Source organism: Poecilia formosa, unplaced genomic scaffold (assembly GCF_000485575.1).
Source record: "Poecilia formosa unplaced genomic scaffold, Poecilia_formosa-5.1.2 Scaffold43, whole genome shotgun sequence".
NCBI classification, from domain to species: domain Eukaryota; kingdom Metazoa; phylum Chordata; class Actinopteri; order Cyprinodontiformes; family Poeciliidae; genus Poecilia; species Poecilia formosa.
The window spans coordinates 2,765,895-2,786,923 of record NW_006799982.1 but is presented as its reverse complement, the minus strand read 5'-3'; the positions used below and the strand labels follow the sequence as shown (position 1 = coordinate 2,786,923).

General features: G+C 39.9%; 3 protein-coding genes across 5 annotated transcripts in view; 2 read left to right on the top strand and 1 right to left on the bottom strand.

Annotated features, from left to right (window-relative positions):
* The first annotated feature begins 536 nt into the window (after positions 1-536).
* Positions 537-10,162, top strand: ppp2r2ca (protein phosphatase 2, regulatory subunit B, gamma a). 2 transcript variants are annotated; one of them, XM_007551731.2, is made up of 10 exons: positions 537-779; positions 1,363-1,556; positions 3,082-3,179; positions 3,291-3,474; positions 3,768-3,880; positions 4,059-4,236; positions 5,896-6,060; positions 6,193-6,362; positions 6,491-6,582; positions 6,827-10,162. In XM_007551731.2, exons 2-10 carry the CDS (start codon positions 1,493-1,495, stop codon positions 7,122-7,124), a joined length of 1,362 nt encoding a protein of 453 aa, XP_007551793.1. In that variant the 5' UTR covers positions 537-779; positions 1,363-1,492; the 3' UTR covers positions 7,125-10,162. The 2 variants fall into 2 exon arrangements, with proteins under 2 accessions (XP_007551793.1, XP_007551794.1); XM_007551732.2 differs by having other exon boundaries at positions 1,265-1,556.
* A 1,246-nt stretch (positions 10,163-11,408) lies between these two features.
* Positions 11,409-18,790, bottom strand: wfs1a (Wolfram syndrome 1a (wolframin)). Of its 2 annotated transcripts, none has more exons than XM_007551729.2 (11): positions 18,684-18,790; positions 17,478-17,990; positions 15,980-16,059; positions 14,780-15,098; positions 14,511-14,591; positions 14,294-14,433; positions 14,087-14,206; positions 13,725-13,970; positions 13,356-13,634; positions 12,786-12,949; positions 11,409-12,675 (listed from the first exon to the last, which is right to left on the bottom strand). In XM_007551729.2, exons 2-11 carry the CDS (start codon positions 17,983-17,985, stop codon positions 11,484-11,486), a joined length of 3,129 nt encoding a protein of 1,042 aa, XP_007551791.1. In that variant the 5' UTR covers positions 17,986-17,990; positions 18,684-18,790; the 3' UTR covers positions 11,409-11,483. The 2 variants fall into 2 exon arrangements, with proteins under 2 accessions (XP_007551791.1, XP_016526787.1); XM_016671301.1 differs by having other exon boundaries at positions 14,511-14,588.
* Positions 18,791-20,023: 1,233 nt separating this feature from the next.
* Positions 20,024-21,029, top strand: part of crmp1 (collapsin response mediator protein 1) — a 13,201-nt gene continuing 12,195 nt past the window's right edge. The window contains exon 1 of the mRNA XM_007551727.2: positions 20,024-20,423. Coding sequence (XP_007551789.1) covers positions 20,073-20,423 — 351 coding nt within the window. The 5' untranslated portion in view covers positions 20,024-20,072. The remainder of the gene's footprint in view (positions 20,424-21,029) is intronic.

Here is a 21,029-nt window from a genome sequence, read left to right as displayed (position 1 = left end):
CAGTCACAGACTAAGATAAGGCTGAGGTATAGCTAGGTATATATTTTTATGTATTTATTTTTTGTAGGAGTCTGGTGTTCCCTGTACAATGTTTCATTCTCCATTAAGAGATGCTTGTCTTGTCAGAAATCAGCTCCTATAATGAAAGCATTATACATCTAAAATCATCGGGAGTATGGTGTGAAAAATAAACTAAATACAAAAGTGCCTTCAGACCCAGGAGGGTTAACATACATTTTTCAAACTTTCTGGGTGATCTTTTTCAGCTTTCAGCTGTCTTTAATCATTTGGGACCTAAAAACCAACCAACAAATGTAAATTCTTATTCTCTTTAAAATCAGAATAGACCAACTGTGTAAATCAAATCTATGATGATAAAAAAAAAAAACCTTATAATAATCCTCATCTTACTCAACAAGCTAAATATAAAGCACTCACCAGTGAACGGCTCCCCCTGCTGGCCAACTGCGCTCCCCACCACCTGCAGTGGGCGGATCCACCGGTGACAGCTGTGCTGTGATAGGCTGCTCCAAGAGGAGGCTGCCATGACATCGGTGGATGCTGCACAGGATCACATCCACAGCATCGGCAGCAAGCGCTCCTCCATCCACCTCGCCATCCCTCCGTCTTTTCTCTCTCTTCTCCTCCTCTGCTTTTCCTCCTCATACCACCATCCTTGCTCCATCCATTCCTTTTCCCCTTCCCTCGACAGGAGCACACTGCAGCAGAGGGCCGTGTACACACACTCTCCAGCAGGAACAGCAGCAGCGGGCAGACTGGTAGGTGAGCTGGGGCCTGATCCCCCTTGTCCCCCCATCCTCCACCTCTCTTCCTGCAGCACAGGCAAGACATTGCATTCTCCTCTGATCTCCGTCAAGGACTATCTGACTGTAAAGTGTGCGTGCGTGTTTGTGTGTGTGTGTGTGTGTGTGTGTGTTCGGATATGAGAGAAAGGAATACCACACCCTGAGATTATTTCCTACTCCTGACAGCTTCTGGGTGAATGAGTGGATGAATGCATTTATATTTGCCCAGTCTTCATTTTTGCATGCCTACTGAAACCAGCAACACGACTCGTATTCTGTGTCTGTGCTCGAGCTGTTTGTTATCATGGCTCCTCTGCTCAGTGCATGGGTCTACTCCAGCACCAGTTAGGCCTTGGTAGCACATTTATACTTATCTAGTGTGGGAAGTGCATTTCTGACACTTTTTGACATGTGGACCCTTCTTCTTCTTTTCTTTCCAAAAACATCTATCTCTTCAGGCTCTCCATTTACTTTGTCCTCCTCTTAAAACCCCATTTTCTCCATCCTCTTTTCTCCTCCTCACCCTTCTTCTCCGTCTTGCTGTCCGGTTTCCCAGGATGCCTCGGTTCAGGATGCTTCAGTAGGCCCCAGCAGCATGGGCGGAGCCTGGGCGGGAAGAGAGATTACAGATTGGACCCTTCCCCTCAGGACGGGCGAACTGGCGGGCCACCCTCCCTCTTCTTCAGATGGGCGAGGACGCTGAGAGCCCCAAAATCAACCACACCTTCCTGAGAGACTACGTCACAGAAGGTGGGTCAATGCTCTCTCTGTGGAGATTACAGATCGAACAGGTTAATCATAGGACTGGCAGGGAGAACGTGATGGCACCACTTTGTGGTTAGATTTCAAATATTACTTTTGAAACTTATTCTCAATTTACTTGTGGATATTTATGATGTGATGCTTAGCAGAAATTGGATGTCACATCAATCATGACATTTTCATGTTTCTTTACGTTTGACCCTATCTTCTTTCTCCTTTTCATTTGTACTACAGCTACTATTCAAGGCTCAGTATTAAGGTATAAAATGGCTTGAGAAAATTAGTCTTCAAATGTATAAAATAATCTGTCATACAGTTTTTATAAGTTAGGTTTTTAAGAGACACCACCAGAAAGTGCTTCACAGATAAATGTTATTCACTACTCCTCACATGTTGCTACATGTTAGCTGGGTAAAGTGTATCTTCTCTTGCCTGTAACAAAAATCTAATTGATTGTTTGGAAATCACTGTGTAAAAACCAGGCATGGGCTATCAGTGTGAGGGTATTTCATTGTTTTTTATTAGTATGTTTTGGAAAAATTGCTTACATTATAAGCCTTTTTTCCTGTGGTTTAAAGTTATTTTAATTAAATGCCAACAAAAGTCCTAGACTGTCCGAATTCCCCATAAACTACAGAGGATTGAGTAACATATTGTTGTTCTCCCACTTTTGGCTTGTTGCTGTGCCGACCTTCCTTAAAGGAATGCAAATTTCTAGTTTTGGGAAATGTTTCCAGTTGCAAATAACACAGACCTTTGGGATTAGATATGGAACAGTATCAAGGCATCTAAACATCTTTAAAAAAACCTGCAGTTTCAACATATCTCAAATTTTCTAATGTAACTCCCTGTACTTCCTGCCAAGAAGTGCAAGACTGACCAAACTTTTCTCCAGCTGTATGGAGCAAATTCTCCTGAAAATATGTCAATTCACAAATTACCAAGTCATTAATGGAACGGAAGCTAGTTGAGTGCTACTCAGTTAAATGATATCAGACATTTTGATATTATCATGTAAATACTTGGCAGGAAATAGTTACCAGTCATACATTTCAAATGATTTAATTTCCTGGTAATGGGATGACAGAGAATATGGTAAAACGACCAGAGTTTTATTTGACTGGCTGAATCACAGAAGTGAGTCAACTGAATGAAAAAAACATCATCTAATTTTCCTTCACAATACAGTCAAATTCTAATGTTTGGAAGTATCTCTGGTTGCAAAAACAGAGTTACTGTGTTTCAACACAGAGTTACTGTGTGATTAAAAGTGATTGACACTATTAAATCATTTCATACATTTTTGTTTAAAAACGATAGTGTTTCTGGTATCCTGGTATTTTTAGTCGAGAGTATCGTTCAATAAGAATCTCATACCCTTGTTTGTTGCCATGCCCGGCACGTCTGTTTGCTCTTTGCGACTTAGTTGTCTTTCTATTCTTCTTAGTCATTATGTGTTTATCTTGACCACCCTCCTGAGTAACTGGTGCCATTTTCCTTGTGTCCCTTCCAGCCGATGTCATCTCTACAGTGGAATTCAACCAAACAGGGGACCTGCTGGCAACAGGGGATAAAGGTGGCCGAGTGGTCATCTTTCAAAGAGAAACCGAGGTTCGGTCACCTTATTGTTATGTTAACTCTCTGCATGCAGGACTGTCTTCATAACGCACTAATACAAATGGCGAAAAAGTGGTTTCTGACTTGCTTTTCTGCTCCTTTTAGTCCAAGGGCGTTTCAGAGGAGGCAGGTGAGGTGGGGGACTCGGGAGAGTACAACGTCTACAGCACGTTTCAGAGTCACGAACCTGACTTTGATTACCTGAAGAGTCTGGAGATAGAGGAGAAGATCAACAAGATCCGATGGTTGCCGCAGCAGAATGCCGCACATTTCCTGCTTTCCACCAACGGTAAGAAACAGATCAAACTCTGACAGGAAGTCTCATTGATTTTCTGCAGGAGGCTTTTTAAATGTCACAGGAAAAGACCACAGCATTGGTCTCAAACTTCACAACTATGTTCCCACAGCGAGTAAACGGTTTTAATCTTCTTTAGTGATTGAAATAAAATCTTTATGACTGAACTCATTTTACTTTGTGCTTTTTGGAGCAGTGGTAATACTTTTTAAGGCACTGTAGGTCTGCCATCTCTGTTTAAACAAACCCCATATCACTGCTCAGATTGTGCTGTGTTCCTTTCGCAGATAAAACCGTCAAACTGTGGAAGGTCAGTGAGAGGGACAAGAGACCAGAAGGATACAATCTGAAAGATGAGGAGGGACGAATCAAGGATGTTTCCACCATTACCTCTCTGAGGGTACCGAAGCACACACACATCTACACACCCGCTAACACATTCGATGTAAAAAACAACTTGCTTGCCTTTCATGCATTAGTTCTTTACCTTATGGTTGTACCACATTGTGTACTTTAGTTCTGCCCTTTCTCATCTGCATACGTTTTTTCCATCTCGACTCTTTGACTTTCTGTTTAAGGTGCCAGTGCTGAAGCCAACAGATCTGATGGTAGAAGTTCGCCCCAGGCGGGTGTTTGCAAATGGACACACATACCACATCAACTCCATCTCCGTCAACAGCGATGGGGAGACCTACTTGTCTGCTGATGACCTCCGCATCAATATGTGGCATCTGGACATCACTGATCGTAGTTTCAGTATCCTTTACACTCCTGGTTTGTTTTATGATTTACACAAATTACTACAAGATAATTTGTAGTAATTTGATTGACCAAGTTACTACAAAACAACTGCAATTGGTTACTTTGGAAATTATCTCAGATCTTCATTTGACACTTTATCTCTCACTGAAGAAGAGATAAATATTTAAAATGAATCTTCAGAATTCACCAATGTATTTTTTTCTATTTGGACAAGCAAAATCAGTGCAACAGATGTGTTTAAAACCACAGTAACCAATTCATTTTGTTTTACCCTCACGCGTGGAGACCAGGAAAACCACGGCCAAAGTCACGGTCGGGTAGTGATGAGGTCCTGTTAGACTGTCAGTTTACAAAACGACACACAAAAAAACCTTGTAAAAGTGCACATGGGGTCAGTGCGACCCTGTTTGACTGCACACAGTAAAAAAATTGCTTGGAGTCTAAATGACTGTCTCTTAAAACAACGCGAAGGTTATTAAGCAATCTAATAAATTTAATATCTCCAGTTAAATTAATATGCTTTTATTTTGAACATTATTAAAAACAATAAATAATGATAAATAGCAAATTTATTTACAAAAATATTTTTATTTTTTTCAAGGTTTTGCGAGGGTTAGCAGCACCTTTGTATTTTTCCTGATCTTCTGAACTGGTACGATCTCGCTAGATGACTGAGGTCTGCGAACTAAGCACTACGAACTGTTCTGAGCTCCAGATAAAAGCACAGAGGACAGGCACAAACACAAACAGTACACATTTTTAACAGTTGTTGTTGTTTTAAATGTGTGATATAAGTACGTTTGACTTTGACTTAGCTGTGCGCACTAAATCTTGTTAGTCACATTTTGAAGCAACCACAAGTGCGGCAACATATACAGCAAATTTTGTTACATTGCAGAACTGAATGTGCCGTAATGCTCATTTTGAAAAGACTTAATCATTCATGCTGTAATGTATGCTATAATTTAATCATTTTGTAATTTGCATGCTTCCATTTGTAATTCACTTTGCTACTCAGACACCTGAATTCTCCCACAGTGGAACAATAAATTATGTTTCTATTCTATTCTATTCTATTCTATTCTATTCTATTCTATTCTATTCTATTCTATTCTATTCTATTCTTGTCTAGTCTTGTCTAGTCTTGTCTAGTCTTGTCTAGTCTAGAATATAACCACATTCTATTATAAATATAGCCACAGTAAGCAGCATAACCCATCATAGAGTTGTGTTTATGTGTTAATAATATGGTAATAATATGATGGGGTGTTTGTTTTGATAAGACTGCCGCTCACTGTGATTTCAGTGCAGGTTGCAGCATGTTATACAGACTGCCTTTGGTGTTTTCCCATTCAAATGGAAGCTGACCTAGAAAATCTCAGACACATCTATGGAAGACTAGTTTGAATTATTCACTCAGCAGCACACTTTCTGCTGAGCCTCGTAGGACCACTAAAACACAAATAGAACAAACTGAGGAACAGATTGTGCAGCCATGTTAGAGCTGAATGGGATGCGTTGTTTGGTTGCTGTTTACGGTGAACAATCATACAATAAAAACGTCTGGAACAAAAAGAAACGACGTGCACGTCATAGCAAAACATCATTGTTATTTTTGTTGCCCTTATTTTCCTTGATGAAACTTCTTCCCAGACATTGTAGACATCAAACCTGCCAACATGGAGGACCTGACAGAGGTGATCACAGCAGCAGAGTTCCACCCTCACCACTGCCATCTGTTTGTGTACAGCAGCAGCAAGGGGACCCTGCGCCTCTGTGATATGAGGGCCTCGGCTCTCTGTGACAGACATACCAAACGTGAGCATGTTTTTGCAAATTAAAAAATGCATTGCAGTAAACAATGGAAAAGGGGATAAAGAATTCCAGGCAGAAAACCAAAGCAAAATCTGTATATGTGTAACTGACTAGCTGTGCACTGTGTTTCTGAAGTTTTTGAGGAGCCTGAAGATCCCGGAAGCCGTTCATTCTTCTCAGAGATTATTTCCTCTGTGTCGGATGTTAAGTTCAGCCATAGTGGGCGCTACCTGCTAACAAGAGATTACTTGACTGCTAAGGTGTGGGACTTGAATATGGACAAAGGCCCAGTTGAAACCTACCAAGTAAGATGATACTACTTTGATTTCAGATGCCCACCATCTGGTGTATGATGTAGGAATGATGCTGTTTTACAGCTCTGCGTATGCTGATTTCTGAAGGCGGTGGCTGACCGAGTCTTTATCTTTCCCAGGTCCACGAATACCTGAGGAGTAAACTGTGTTCCCTCTATGAGAATGATTGCATCTTTGATAAATTTGAATGTGTCTGGAACAGCTCAGACAGGTAAGTGTTGACTGGTGGAGACAGTTTGCAGAATAATTACATTTAAAAGCAAATTAGATGAATGTGTCAGTGCTAATCACCGTGACTCTACTAATCGCCTGGTTCTGACATTATCTGACATCTCAATCAATGTTGAAGACAGTCTTTGGCTACATCAGATCAATCTTCTCACCCTGTTTGGCTTCCTTGCTGCCCTCTTCTCTGGCCCATGACAAATCTTTCTTCCTGTTCTCTTGTAACCCAGTGTGATCATGACGGGGGCGTACAACAGCTTTTTCCGGATGTTCGATCGCGAGACGGGCCGGGGCGTTACCCTGGAGGCATGGAGGGAGAACAGCAAGCCTCGGGCTGTGCTGCGGACGCGCCGGGTGTACACGGGAGGGAAGCGACGCCGTGGGGACGTAGGCGTCGACAGCCTGGACTTCACAAAGAAAATCCTGCACATGGCCTGGCACCCTGAGGAGAATATAATTGCTATTGCAGCCACCAACAACCTATACATCTTTCAGGATCGTGTCAATCCCGACGCGCAGACGCAGTAGCAGGAATGCAGACACAAACTTGAAACAGTTTCAGTGTTTAAGGAGTGCATGTGAGAGATGCAGCCTCTGAAAATGGGGGTTTATCCTTAATGACTAAATAGCAGACTGATTATTGATCTAAATGAAGTTAATAACTGAGGAATGGCGTCTAATAGTTTTTTTTCGGCCCTGAGATGTGCTCATGTCTCGAGGGGCAATTGGGACTTCATTTTTTTTGCTGCACTCTACTCCCACTTTTCCAAGATGTTTGTGTATTTTCCTTCTGCAGAAGCAGTGAAGAAGGTGCAGGGACACCTCTCCATCTGCAATGACTCAGTGCTGTTAATCACACAGTGTTGCACCGCTCACTAATCTACTCTTTTACACATAGAACGGAAAGCGCTTCAGTACAGAAATGTGTGATGCTCCTGACATAACTGGATGACTTTACAAGACATTGCATTCAAGATTTTTTTTTTTTAATGTGGAATGTTAGGAATGGTGTAAGTGAATGTTTCTTTGCAATGTCTTTATTTTCTCTGCTGAGTAACAACAGCGATTGATACTCTCCTTTAGAGCAGTGCTCTTGGAGATTATACACATAATTCATACATGATCTGTTCACATTGAGATTATATCACCAACAACAGTTCAGCGGTACTCCTGCTATAAAACATGATCATTTTCCTTAGGCAGGTAACACATGTACACTTTTTACAGTTAGCTGTATATATCTGTGTTGATTTCTTAAAAACAGTACCTCTTTGCTTCAAACAGATTTTGTTGTGTACACTGTAAATGAGCATCTCATGCAGAAAAGTTACGATATCCCAACATGGTTATTATTGTGTAGCAATACATTCAAAGTTTTGGATGGAGGAGAGGGCTTGGTGAATCAAGTATAATGCAACTCTTAGTCTTTTGTTGTGTTTCCTACTTATGCCCAGATAAAGGCTGATGATATTCAAACAAATAGTGCCCTGCGAAAGTGTTCAGGTACCTTAACATTTTTATATTTCGTCATGTCACAACCGCTATCGTCAATGTTTTGTGAAAAGTCAGCACAAAGCGATGCATGTCTATAAAGTGAAAGGTATGGGGATACATGGTTTTTTAAAAAAAAAAATTTAAATCAGCCCTTTTGAATCCATGCTTTGAAGAAGCATTTTTGCTTCAATTATAGGTGTAAGTGTATCTATGCCAGCCTTGCACATCAACAAACTTACATTTTTGCCAATTTTTTCTGTGCTTCAACTTATTCGGATGGTAAAAAGAGTTTTTTTGAGTCCTCTCACAGATATTCAACTGGACTTAATTCTTTGACAGAGCCGTTTTAGCAGAAATTTACTTTCAACTAAACCATTCTAAGAAGGCTCTGTTTGTTTGTTGTTTTAGGGTAATTTTACTGCCGTAAGGTGGGCCTCCACCTCAGGCTGAAGTCTTTTACAGCCTGAGGTTTTCTTACAGGATTGCCCTGTATCTGACTCTTGCCTGTTTTTACGTCCAACATTTTGCACAAAGGCCGAAAAGTTCGCTTTTGGTCTCATGTGATGCAACCCCAGTTTTTCATATTTGTTGTGTCCCCTACATTGTTTGCGCCAAAGTGCAAACAGAACTTCTTATGGCTTGGTCAGATATCTTGTATAGGTTTAGAGTTTTAGATAATACTCTTCACATCTCAATAGGATGTCCAAAGCTTGGTTTACCTTGCTTTAAACTTCTTTACTACTGACATCTTTGGTATGTTTCTTAGTTGTTTCTTGGTCTTTCTGATGCTGTTTATTCTCTCTAACAACCCTCTGTGGCCTTCACAGAGCAATTGGATTTTTCCTGAGATTCCACTGCACACAGATGGAGTGTAATTATTGATTAGATAAGTTCTGAAGGCATTTGACAGCACTTTGTTTCACTTAAGAGTATAAAAGGAAATGGTTTTGATATAAATGGACATCTGACTAATTATTTTTAATTGTATATATTTTTGAAAACCATGCATCTTATTCTGCTCATTTCAGACTCATGCACTATGTTGTGTTGTTTCTTCACTTGCAGAGAAGTGTGTGGGTGTAAGATGACAAATTGATGAAAAAGTTTTAAGGTTTATGACTACTTTGGCAAACTACTGTGAATAAGACAAAAATGTAACTGTTATAATGTGTGAAAATCAAAATGAGCCTTGTTCATTTTATAATGGAGAAGCACATTTTAAAAAGGGATCTCACAATCAAGGAAAACTTGCACATTGTTTATCAAAGAAGAAAAAGAAAAACCCTGACTCAGCTGTATCCAAGCTGAAAACTGTTTTGTTCTCATTATTAGTGTGGTTGAGGGTCAGAGGTCATCATCAGTGCAATAGCTCATTGTATGCATCATTGAAAGATCATTACTGTCCAAAAACTTATTATAATGTAAATTTATCATAGTGTATCACAGCAATTATTGTTGTCATAGCTGATACCTCACAGTGCCGGTTGCTGCTCTGGGTTGCGACAAATGAAAGCTATAGGTGTGGAATGGTTTTATTTCTTAGGGTGCAGTACATTGTTCTCAAGTGACCTTGGTCCTGATAAGATTATTGAGCTGTCTGCATGTTGACCATATATGGAGGAGAAACAAAATTATTGCAGAAGTGGTGAACAATTTTGGATCTTTTGAAACCTGAGCTTTGAATGGGCAACAGTTTCTCACATCTGTCAGTACATTTACTGTTTCTGTTTCTGACTAAGGACACAAATGTGCATTACATGTTTTTTTTGTTTTTGTTTTTTTTAATTGCAGCTCAACACAAATGTGAGAAAACGCACACAAAATGGCTTAAGTTGTCATTGAGTGACTTGAAAATCTGTCATACCCACCGCCATTCAGCTGGGAGAGACATTAAGTTCAGAGTCACAGCAGCACCATCAGCAGCAGCAGCAGCATGTTACCATTACTCAGTGCTTCTTATGTGTATATCTATCATACTAAAAAAAAATAAAATAATAAAAGATGTAAATGTACAAAAACCTTATTCATGGATGAAAGGAATGTGCATTAATAAAACTATCTGAAAACATGTCTATTTTTGTCTGGGTGTTTATCTTAAATGGGTCATACTTTTATTCTAACAAAGAACAAGACTCCAAATTCGGCTCTTTGTTGTTAGTAAATGTTGCACCAATTAGAGTTAAATCCTGGCTCAGAAGATTAAATATAGTGTTCATTGTTATGAAAGTAAACCTTTGGACTATTTTTTAATGGTATTTCAACAAAAAATTCAGTAGCTTAAATTACAGATGTAGACATGTGACTCCATTATGAATATTCTATAATCAACACAAGGTTCAGGCTCATATGACTGCCACCTGTTTTCTATATAACCACCTCAATATTTGATTACAAGTTCTGAAGCATCGTGCCAGATTCCAGATATAGTAAATAATGAAATGAAATGACATCAGACTTATTTAGCTCTTTATTAGGAAACTCAAAGACTCTTTACAATGTAATCAGTCATTACCATTCACACACACATTCACATGCTGATGATGATGGCTAGCTACTGGATTGTAGCCACAGTTACCCTGGGGCAAGGCTGCTATACCAGCACCATCTGTTCTTCTGACCACCACCAGCAGGTAAGGTGGGTAAAGTGTCTTGCCCAAGGACACAACAACAAAGATAGAAGGGCAGTGTCTCAAAACAGCAAGTTACTGACTACTTGCAAGGCAAACTCCTACTTCGGTCGCCACCATCGCTCAATGGCACAAGACAAAAAGACCCAGCATCATCAACATTACTCTGACAAGTTGGACTTCAGCTAAGGTAATGTTTTAATGTAAACAGATGTCCACCCACCATCTCTGACTCTCCAGAGGTATAAAATAAAAAAATAAATCTAGAGGGTTATCAAAACCATTTGAAATATTATCATTTTAATCACAAATATAAGATTTTAAATGTAATTATGAATTTACAATTTTTTTTTTTTTTACATTTTGGTAATGATAAGGCTGGTATGTTTATATGGAGTGTACATTAAATCAGTATATTTACTAAATAATTGTAAACAGCTGTCATAAGATCCGGTGGTTGCAAATGTTTTTCTGTAGAAGGAGGAAGGATTTAGGTTTGTGTGCAGCTTTAACTAGCTTAGCTACAGCACTAATGCTGATGACAAGATTGCTCGCTCTGGTTATCAGGGAAAAGGTTTGCATGCAAACTTGTTAGGAAAACATAGAAAGGCTTGGCTTAAATGTTAAGATATTACTTTTTCCAAAATCATCTTATGACTTAATCACAAACCAGTTAGGATTTTCTATTATATTTTAAAATCCTTTCGTAAAAAAAAAAAAAAAAAAAAAAAAAAAAAAGATTGGGTTTCTTGTTGTCTGTTTAATCTCAGGTACGGATTTCTGCTGACAGGAAAGGTGAGAAGAAAAAGTCAAATGCAAACTTGAAGGCTCTAACTGTTGTACGCCTGAAGTCTCTCTCGATCTTCACCTGCCTACCTCCAGTCAGCCATGAAGAAGCACAGTCGAGGCAGTGGATAGCCTTGAGCTCAAAGGCCGGAGCCTTTGCTCCTAAACGTCCGTCCAGCTTAGTACTGAATTCTACTATGTTACCAGGTTTCAGATTGAGCAGAACTTGTCTAAACTCATTGCTGGCCATGAGGATTATATCTCTGGCTGCATCCTCTGCTCCTGAGCTTCCATCTTGGATAATTCCCACCGTCACCTCAAACCGATAGCTGTCAAAACGCTTGACGTGACAGGTGTGCTTGGCTAAAGCCTTAATTTGACACAACTCTTCTTCTTCTTGCATTTTAATCAGTGTGACCAGAGAAACTGGACCTGACAAAGAACTGTTTGCTTTTTCCACTGCCGTTGAGTTTGCCTGTGATGTATTCTTTAGGTCACACTTGGGATATGTCTCACCGTACAAGCAGCGCATCCAGTCCCCAATAAACACTGGCAGCATATTAATGACAGACTGCGCACCGTTTTCTGTCTCAGCAATCCGGACGTGTCTAAAGCGTCCAGTCCAGGTGACTCTGTGCCCTTGCAGGTGGCTGCAGAATATCTGAGTCTGAGCCATGCCTTTGCTTTCCCAGGCTGGAGGCCCACAGGCCTGGCTGTACTGGTTCCATGTCAGAGTGGAGTTGTACACCTTCTGTCCCTCCGCATGGTATACATATACCGAGAAGAACAGGATCACCATGGAAATGCAGAGTAAGATGAATTTGACTGGACCCCATTGCGTAAATGAGCGCAGAACATCCAAAATAGACATGCTGAATCGTGTCCAAAGCCGCAGAGTGACAGGAATTGCACATATCACCAGGGTCACAATCATCTTTGTCAACTCTAGCTCTATGAACCATTTAAACAGCTGGATGAAGAGCATGATGGCAAGGCCAAACACCAGAGCTGGGAGTGCAAACAGGAAGAGGAAGTATGCTACACAGGTGCGGATTAATCCAACAGCAGAGGAGTTTTGTAGGAGGACCACTGAAAACTCACACCACATGAAGCATACAAGATATGGGATCAGGAAGCAGTAGGTCCCCCGAAATCCACGGGTTCTTGCCATGCTACAGTGAGAAGAAAAAAAGAAAAAATCAACTAATTAGTAATGGCAAACCATGCAAGACAGTTTTTAGTACATATAATCGGTTTGTCTGTCAGGTCAAACTCCACTCACCTGAAAAACAGGTAGAAAAGGTAGATATACAGAAGGCAGGGGATGCTGAGCTTCAGTACCACAGACTCCCCAAGCGGCACTGTAGTAAATGTGTGTCCAAGAAAACGAAGTCCTGTCATGTCCTCTGGCAGTAATTGTGTCAGGCAACACAGATTTGAGGCTACCTAAGATGAACACCCAGTCATATTTTAGTCATATATCATTACTAAAATAAAAGCAGAATATTCAATTTGAAAATTTGCCTACAATTCTCTGTTTTATTTAGGTGTGGACAAAGCACGGTCACATAAAACACAACTAGAACACACGGCTTGTGGTTCTATTGCGACCAAATGTGAACAGGTTTAAGGTTGAATAGTAAGAGTACAGCGCAGTATTTTGGATCTAGTGGCCGATCAAATGAATAACTTCTCAACTTTTAAAAGAACAAACCACGGTCTAACTTAAAACTGAAATGAAGTGAAATGATCAATCTAAATGTGAGATAACTGCTTTGAAGGTCACCTCATAAACATTAAATACGCTTGCAGTTAATCTAAAAAGTGTGATTTAAATCCTTCTATCAAATACCTCTATGAAGATTGCACGACGTGCATATGCTGCTGCAGCTGGGCTGAGGCTGTAATAGCTGAGAACTGTGAAGAAAATTGCCACGGTGGAGAGCTCAGAACAAGGGATCCATTTCTTGTCAGCGACAGGGAAGGAGAAAATGACAAAAAAGACGGAAAAGATAAAGTAAAGGTATTGCTCCAGGTTGTTCCAACCAAAGTTGGTCTCTGCCTGCTCCACATCAAGACCTGGTTCGAAACGAGTCAGCAGGGATGTCAAGGCTTTGAAGTTCTCCCATGTCTGGAAAGAAGAAGTATGTTTGTCCATTTATTTGATTGAACTGATTTGAACTAAATACACCGTCATGAAAGACGAAAGTCTTAGATTAACCTTGCTACTCTGGAAGATCCTTAGAGTGCAGATAATCATGGCAATGAAGGAAAGGTAAAAGACAAGCAGGGGTATAACAAAGGCAAACAGGTCAACGGTCAGGTTGCTGATGATAAAGAAGAAAATGAGGGCGTTGACATGTTGCGTAGGGATGAGCGTGCTCAGCCACTGGACGCCTGCCCTCGATGCCCAGTCAAACAGATGCTCCTTCATCTCAATAACTGCATGAAGTGGATACTGCAGCATCTGAGGTGGACAGGAAGAAAAGAAGAGGGAAAGTGTCATGTACAAACCAAGAAGAGTTTGAAAGTAAAATTTATTAAGAGAAATGAAGTCTCTGCACATTCTCTCAGTCATTTTACCATCAGGTGTGACTTCATGGCATTTGTATGCTTGGCGTCCGGCAGCATCCCACTGTAATCAAAGCTCCAAGAATGTTTCTGGACCTTCTTATGTTCTTTAGGGACTACCCCTGCCTTGTCCTTTGACACATAATCACACAAACACACTGTCGTCATTACACAAATACTACATATAAAAAGCAATTGTTAGGAAAAAGGCAGCTTTACCTTCCCTTTTCTATCCAGCAGGTCGGGACTTTCAATTTCTGATGAGTCCTGGCTTCCATATTGAGGGACAGTAGGGACAATGCCTTGTGCATATTTTTTCGTCATTTCAACAAAGTCATCCAGGTCCACAAGCTGTTTGGCTGTGAAGTCCATATAATGCAATTATACAAAAGAACACATGCTGCTCCTGATTTTTTTTTTTCATTTATATACTTACCATCAGTGCTGACCATGCTCTCTATTATTTTCTGGGTCTGGCCCGAAGTAGGAGCAGGGATTCTGGTTGCTGTGCCCCCTGCTGGTGAGAAATACCCAAAAATCCAATAAATGGATGCAGACATGCAGTGGGACACTTGAAGACAGCTGCGAACATTGAAATAACTAAAATGTCTTATAGAATGATACATTAGTTGGAGAAGAGTACAGTACAACAGACACAACTGATATCGCATTACTATATATTCTGCAACTGTTTCTGTCACCTACCTGGCACTGCGTTCACCTGGCTGACATTTTGGAGCAGCTCAGAGACAGCCACTTTTTTCTTCCTGTCTGGGTTGAGCCTCCAGTACATCATCATGGCTGCTTTGCGTACTGCCAGCTCAAACTTGCCCTCTTTTGACAACTTGCGCATGTCAGCCTCATTTTCTGGAGTTACTCCCTTTTTCTGGATCCAGCAGCGCTGAAGAAGTCTCGCTGCGGACATTCTTCCCTGTTTAGCTGCTTTGATTAGCCAGTTAACTGCCAGGCGGTTGTTGAGGTCTGGGTCTTTTTCTTCAGCAAGCATCAAGAAGTGCTGACCCAACTGGAAGGTAAAGGGGGAGAGACTGTTACTTTTGATGAAGAGGGTTTGCAGTTTTTTTGCTTCACCACAGGATTTCAATTGTTAACATGTACAAACAGGTTTGTACATGTGCATACTTAACAATATGTGTGTGAAAGGTTCTGTAAAGGGAGAACTTTTATGGTTAATTGTTTTGTTCCAGTGTAGCCAATGTCAGAGCCACATAAAGAAATGATTTCGAAAAACAGAATCCTGCAGCCCCATTGCTGTGTGTCTTTCTGTCTCGACTAAGTAACAGGGGCAGCTGAGCACTCCAGGACATATCAAGTGTCTGTTTTCTAATCTTAACCATCTTTACGTAACTTTCTTCTCACACAGTTGTCATCAAATCTGTCCTCTGCCTTTCAGTGAGTTGTGAAACAGATAAAACAATCATTTCACACAGTGTTACCAAGTCTTGTAGATAAATGAACAAAACCAGACCACATTTACCTAAGCATCAATAAACAATGATGGACATGTGTTATAGGGTATGACAGATTCTTTAATTCATGAGACTTTGCTAGAACTATTGTCCTATTGTAATCTGTATGAAAAGACGTGTCTGAAAGATAATTATCCACAGAAAACACACACAATCTGCAGCTTCTCAGTTTTCTTTGTCACTCACAATTTAAGCATTTGACAATTTGTGAAAATTTAGAACATTCTGCAAACAGATTTTTTAAATGATTTGTCAGCAGGGAAAGAGTTGTGTTGTAAACTGGAATCCAGAGATCATCTTGCGGGTGGCAGAAATAGAAACACCCCACATCTGAGTCATCCAGTGAGACTGACAACAATGCCAAGTGTTGGTCAGTGTGTGTGCGTGCGTGGGTGTGTGCGTGCGTGTGTGTGCAGACCCGGCTCTGAGCTCTGGCATCACCAGTGTTGGCCTTCTCCTCCATCTGCTCCACACTCAGGTCTTCTTCTAGTTCTTCATCTTAAATGGCACCAAACAGGTTTATTAGACATTGAGGTAAAGTCCATAAAACTATTTCTTCATGAGTTAGCTAATAGGTAGTATGATCTTGTATCAGTGTTACTAAGCATGGATTATTCTAGACTCACATTTAAGTGACAATAAAATTGTGTCAGATATGCATCCTGTAACTCAAGATCAAAAAACCTGAAAGGTGGAGTAGATGTGAAACCGTGAAACTTTAAACACGTCTGCTGGCCTGAGAATCTATAATGTGATAAAATTTAAGAGCTCGAGCAGCTTGATGACCAGACAGCTAAAATGTCACATCAGGACTTGTTTATTATATGAACCGGTCCTGTCTCTAGAATGTGCTTCATCACAAAGGTGTCTTTTTTTCAGATGCCAGAGATTCGTATGTATAAAGCCCATGAGCTGCACCACAGGTCTGCATTTTATGTTTTACCTCCAGAAGTCTCCAACTATAACACATTATAAGAATCACCGTACTTTAAACAAGAAATTGATCCTGGACTAGAATCATGGTCAGCGCCTTCTTGTGCAGTTTATGTGTTCTCTCTGAGCATGCATGCTTCTCTACAGGTAGTCCAGCCTCCTCCCACAGTCCAAAAACATGGCTGTTAGATAAACTGACCAAAGTAAATTGCTATTAGGTGTTTCTGTTAATTTTACTACTAATTCTACTACTATCTTTGAAGTTATTATAAATGAGATGTAATTTTGGTTTTAATTTCTATTTATTTTGTCTTTTAATAATTGTCATTGTGAATTTTATGCATACTTATTTCTAACTTTCTAATAATCACCTCTACTAGTTGCATAGTTTACCACATTCTGGTTAGATTGTTCTTCATGCGTTTGAAATGCAATGGGAAGCTTTTGAGAAGGACTATCAGAGTGTTTGCAAATAATCCTGAGAAATTGTTGTTTTAGTGATCAAGTTAATCGATGAATTAGACTGAACTTGTAAAAATTTGATGTTATAGTAATGACATATTTCAGTCTGGTAAGTCTGTATGCATGGAAATGGGCAAAGACTATTGTAAACAATCTTCCAACTTCAGTTAGAAACATAATCACAAGTGAGTTTTTATTTAGAAAAAAACTACGATGTTGATATCGGTGTGTGCAAATGCTGGTCAAATGATCAATAACAGTATTCTAATTTATAAAGACAAACAAAAATGACTTTGACTTAGATTAATAGCTTTTGTGTGAGATCTTTTTAAAATAAAATTGTATAGCCTAAATAGTTTCCCGTTGATCTAAATGAATAACTCCATTAAACTTGGTAGAATGGATTCTTTTATAATGGCTCAGTGACAGATTTTTTTATCTACCTCTCTGTTATATAAACTTAAGTAATAATCATCTGTCTTTATTAACATCTGACTAACTTAATTTGAGTGGATTCTCACCATCTTCTTCATCATTTGCATCCTCTTCCTCTGCCTTCCTGAGTCTCTCCTGCATTATCACCTGCTTAGCCACAGAGGCAAAGCTGCGTTTTGTGGAAGCAGCTCCAGAGGGGGAAGTGTTGGAGCCAGAGCAAGATGATCCAGGACAGGTCGATTTGAACTTTGCAGAAGATGACATACTTGTTGTTTTGGAGACAGACGTGTTGGACGAACCTGGATGAGGTTTTTCAGTTATGTCACCAGACCAACGTTCTGAGGACACAGATTCAGCAAAAGACTCTGGCTTTGATTTATCCAAATGAATAGCTTGTGTGGATGATGAAGAGAAATCAGATAATTTTCTGGGACTTGATGGAGATGTTGATTTGTCAGGCTGAGAAGGTGCAGCAGGTTTATTAGCTGCAGGGGGAGAAGGAATCTGTTTCGGCGCTGGTGAGGATCCCTTCAGGACAGGGCACGGACCCGTGGTGCTGGCAGAGGAGGATGGAGACTCGGAATCCTTCTCCATTTTTCCTAAAAGATTCAGAAAGATTCAAAAGCATGTGTCAGGAAGAATCATGAAGAGTCAGAGTGTGAAAAGGTTTTGTGAGATAATGAAATAATGTTTTTAGTTTTAAATCATAAAACAGCTAAAATATGGAATAGGTGGCGTCTTTGACATTATTTTTGTGTACAACATTTTTCTTTTAGCTCTAATACTTTCTGTTTTTAATTACTGAATTTTTTTGTCTTGTTAAGAAATTTTACCTAAGTAAGGTTTTTTTTGGGAAACATATTTAACATTTCATTGAATAAGCAAGGGTTAGATTTAGGAGCTAGATGTGCATATTCTACATAAAAACAAGTACAAAAACAGTCTGTTTAGAATTTTGGGAGATACATAGAATTTAGAAAGATGTACAGTCGTATTCAGTAATTATATGCTATAATTACATTCACGTATCTGCATAAGAATGTATTTTTAGTGGTCTGGTGTTTTAATATTAAATGTCACTTGTCATAATTAATGGAAACAAAGGCCTGACATTAAAATGTGCCACTTAGTGAATTGAGTATTAATAATAACTTGTCAATAATATTTGAATTTGTTGTACAGGTTTGGTACACTAACGACTTCCCAAATTAATAAAAGTGCCTGTAAACCACCAACTTCTGCACCAACACTGCTCTCGCAATGTTATTTAAAAAAAAATAAAAAATACTTACCAACTAAATGTTCATGATTAACGCTCCTGGATTCGTATGTTTGACTCCATACTCCGTCTGTACCAGAAGGATCCCAGTAAGGAGACACTCACAGGCTGCTGTCAGACTACACCACAACTTTATGACCCGCCCACTCCTAAAATAGGCTCTCCAATATTAGAAGGTCCAATGAACAGCAATGAAAATAGCAACTTATTTAATAATTAATAAGTTATGTGAACCTATTTGTGAATGTCCTAACCAGTTTGTGGAATCTCAACAATTATTTTAATGTCTGAGCTCCACATTTGTACAAAATTTCCACCAATTTGAAGAGACAAACCAGAAATATACCCGCAAATATTAATCCTTATAATTATTTTTGTCACCACATTCGGATAGAGCTGTGTGCTTTAAAGCTTTGCAACAGTTACTATTTAAGGAGATTTCAGGGTTTAAGGTCAAACTGTGATTTTAATCAAGTTCAGCTCCGCCCCACAAAACACCAGTGGGTAAAAACTGATCCAGGACTTGTTAGAGGGGAGATTTGAGTCTAACACATGAATAAATGTTGCTAAATAATCTAAAGCATATTGGAAGATTAAAACCCAACAATTTTTACAGCCCCTTGCCCGCATACATGCTAACCATTTTCTGATGGCATTCAACAAGATAATTTATCACAAGGTTCATACCTGTGGAAAAGCTGTGGAATGTGGTGGAACTGGAGACTTGCATCCTTGGTGTGCTTCCAATAAATTTGCTGAACCTGTGTGGTTATCAACCCAGTACTAACAAGGTGTACCTAATAAAATGGCCTATGAGTGTATTTGTAACATTTAAAAGACAAAAAAATAAATAAATGTTTTTGAAGGGAGGGTATTATTTATCCATTCTAAATTCCGATGGACTTTAGGGTATTATAGACGACATAATTTGGAGTCAACAAAGCAGAGCTATTTTTAATTCACTGCGGAATCTCCTCTTGAATGAACTTGACCTGCTCTATGCTCACTTAAAGCAATCTAGCTGCACAGTGCGTACTCATCCAGAAAACACATGGATCACTTGCATCCCCCATTTTGCCCGCAGATGTGGGTTAAACACATGCTTTTTTTTTAAAATCCGCAACCCAAGAGAACAGGAGACCTCTAGTGCTTTTATTCATCTTCTCTATTTGGCTCATTAATTCATGTACCGAAATCAATAGTTGTTTTTTAAACTGGAGCGCTTCATCATTACTGGTATGTGTGGGAAAAAAATAAAATATTCAAGTTAACAATTTCACACATCACAGCACTGAATGAGTGCGCCTGCCTGAAGAGGCGGGACCGTGACCCGCTTACAGACGTAAAAAAAAAAAAAAAAGCAGAATTGTCTCCGTCGCTTCAGACAGAAGAAGCCACCATCATGTCTGACTGCAGGAGGCAGTGGAACCGGGAGGATGAGCTGCCGGTCTACCTCGCTGGTCCGATCACCACCGGGCCGAACCAGCGCAAATCCTTCGGGATGTTCAGTTCCGTGGAAGGGGCGTTCGATAGCAAGACCATTGACTTCGATAACTACGCGGTGGGCAGGAAGGGGAGCCGCACCCCGAGAAGCGGGAGCCGGGAGAGGGTCTTGGAGACCGGTGACCCTGTGGGGAAGACACCCGGGGAGGCTGCAGATGGGTCGAGGAGAAGCCCAAGCGGGGAAGCAGATGATGCTCGGAGCGGCGTGGAAGTACGATTTACATCGGAGAAGGAAAGTCCTAATGAAAAGGTATGGCGATCATTTTTGTTGCTTAGAAAAGCCTTTTCTTTTTCAAGCAAGAAGTAATTTCACTTTTATTTAAAAAAAAAAATCCTCCTTATATTTGAGTCTATGGTTCAATCTGCATAAATAATAAGCTATTTTCTGCATTGCAGTTTATTTTAGTGTTCGCCTGCGTGGCTTTAAGAACCCTCTTCCTTCCTAAAAAGATGCAAGCTGCAGATAGAGGTGCTACATATGTGGTGCTGAAATGGACAGCGACATGGTACATTACCCCACCCACGGTACTGTTTCCGTGTTGCCAGGCTTGGCAACTCGAGGTATGCGTGAAATATGTCAATGCCCTGAGAAAAGACGGTGAAATGAAGTTGTCAAAGGACATGTTAGAAACCATGCAAGTTTTACACATAATAAGGAAAATCTTCATATCTTGAAAGTTATTCTGATAGAGTCGCAATTTGAGGTTAATTTAACAGAATCTGTACATGGAATTTCAAAATATGCATGTAGAGAAGAGCAAGGGAAAACTTAAAACATTTTTTTTAATCCTTTCACAAAATAACTGAAAAAAAAATTCCCTTCTCACCCTCTGCGGGTGGTCTCTTTCATCCTCTG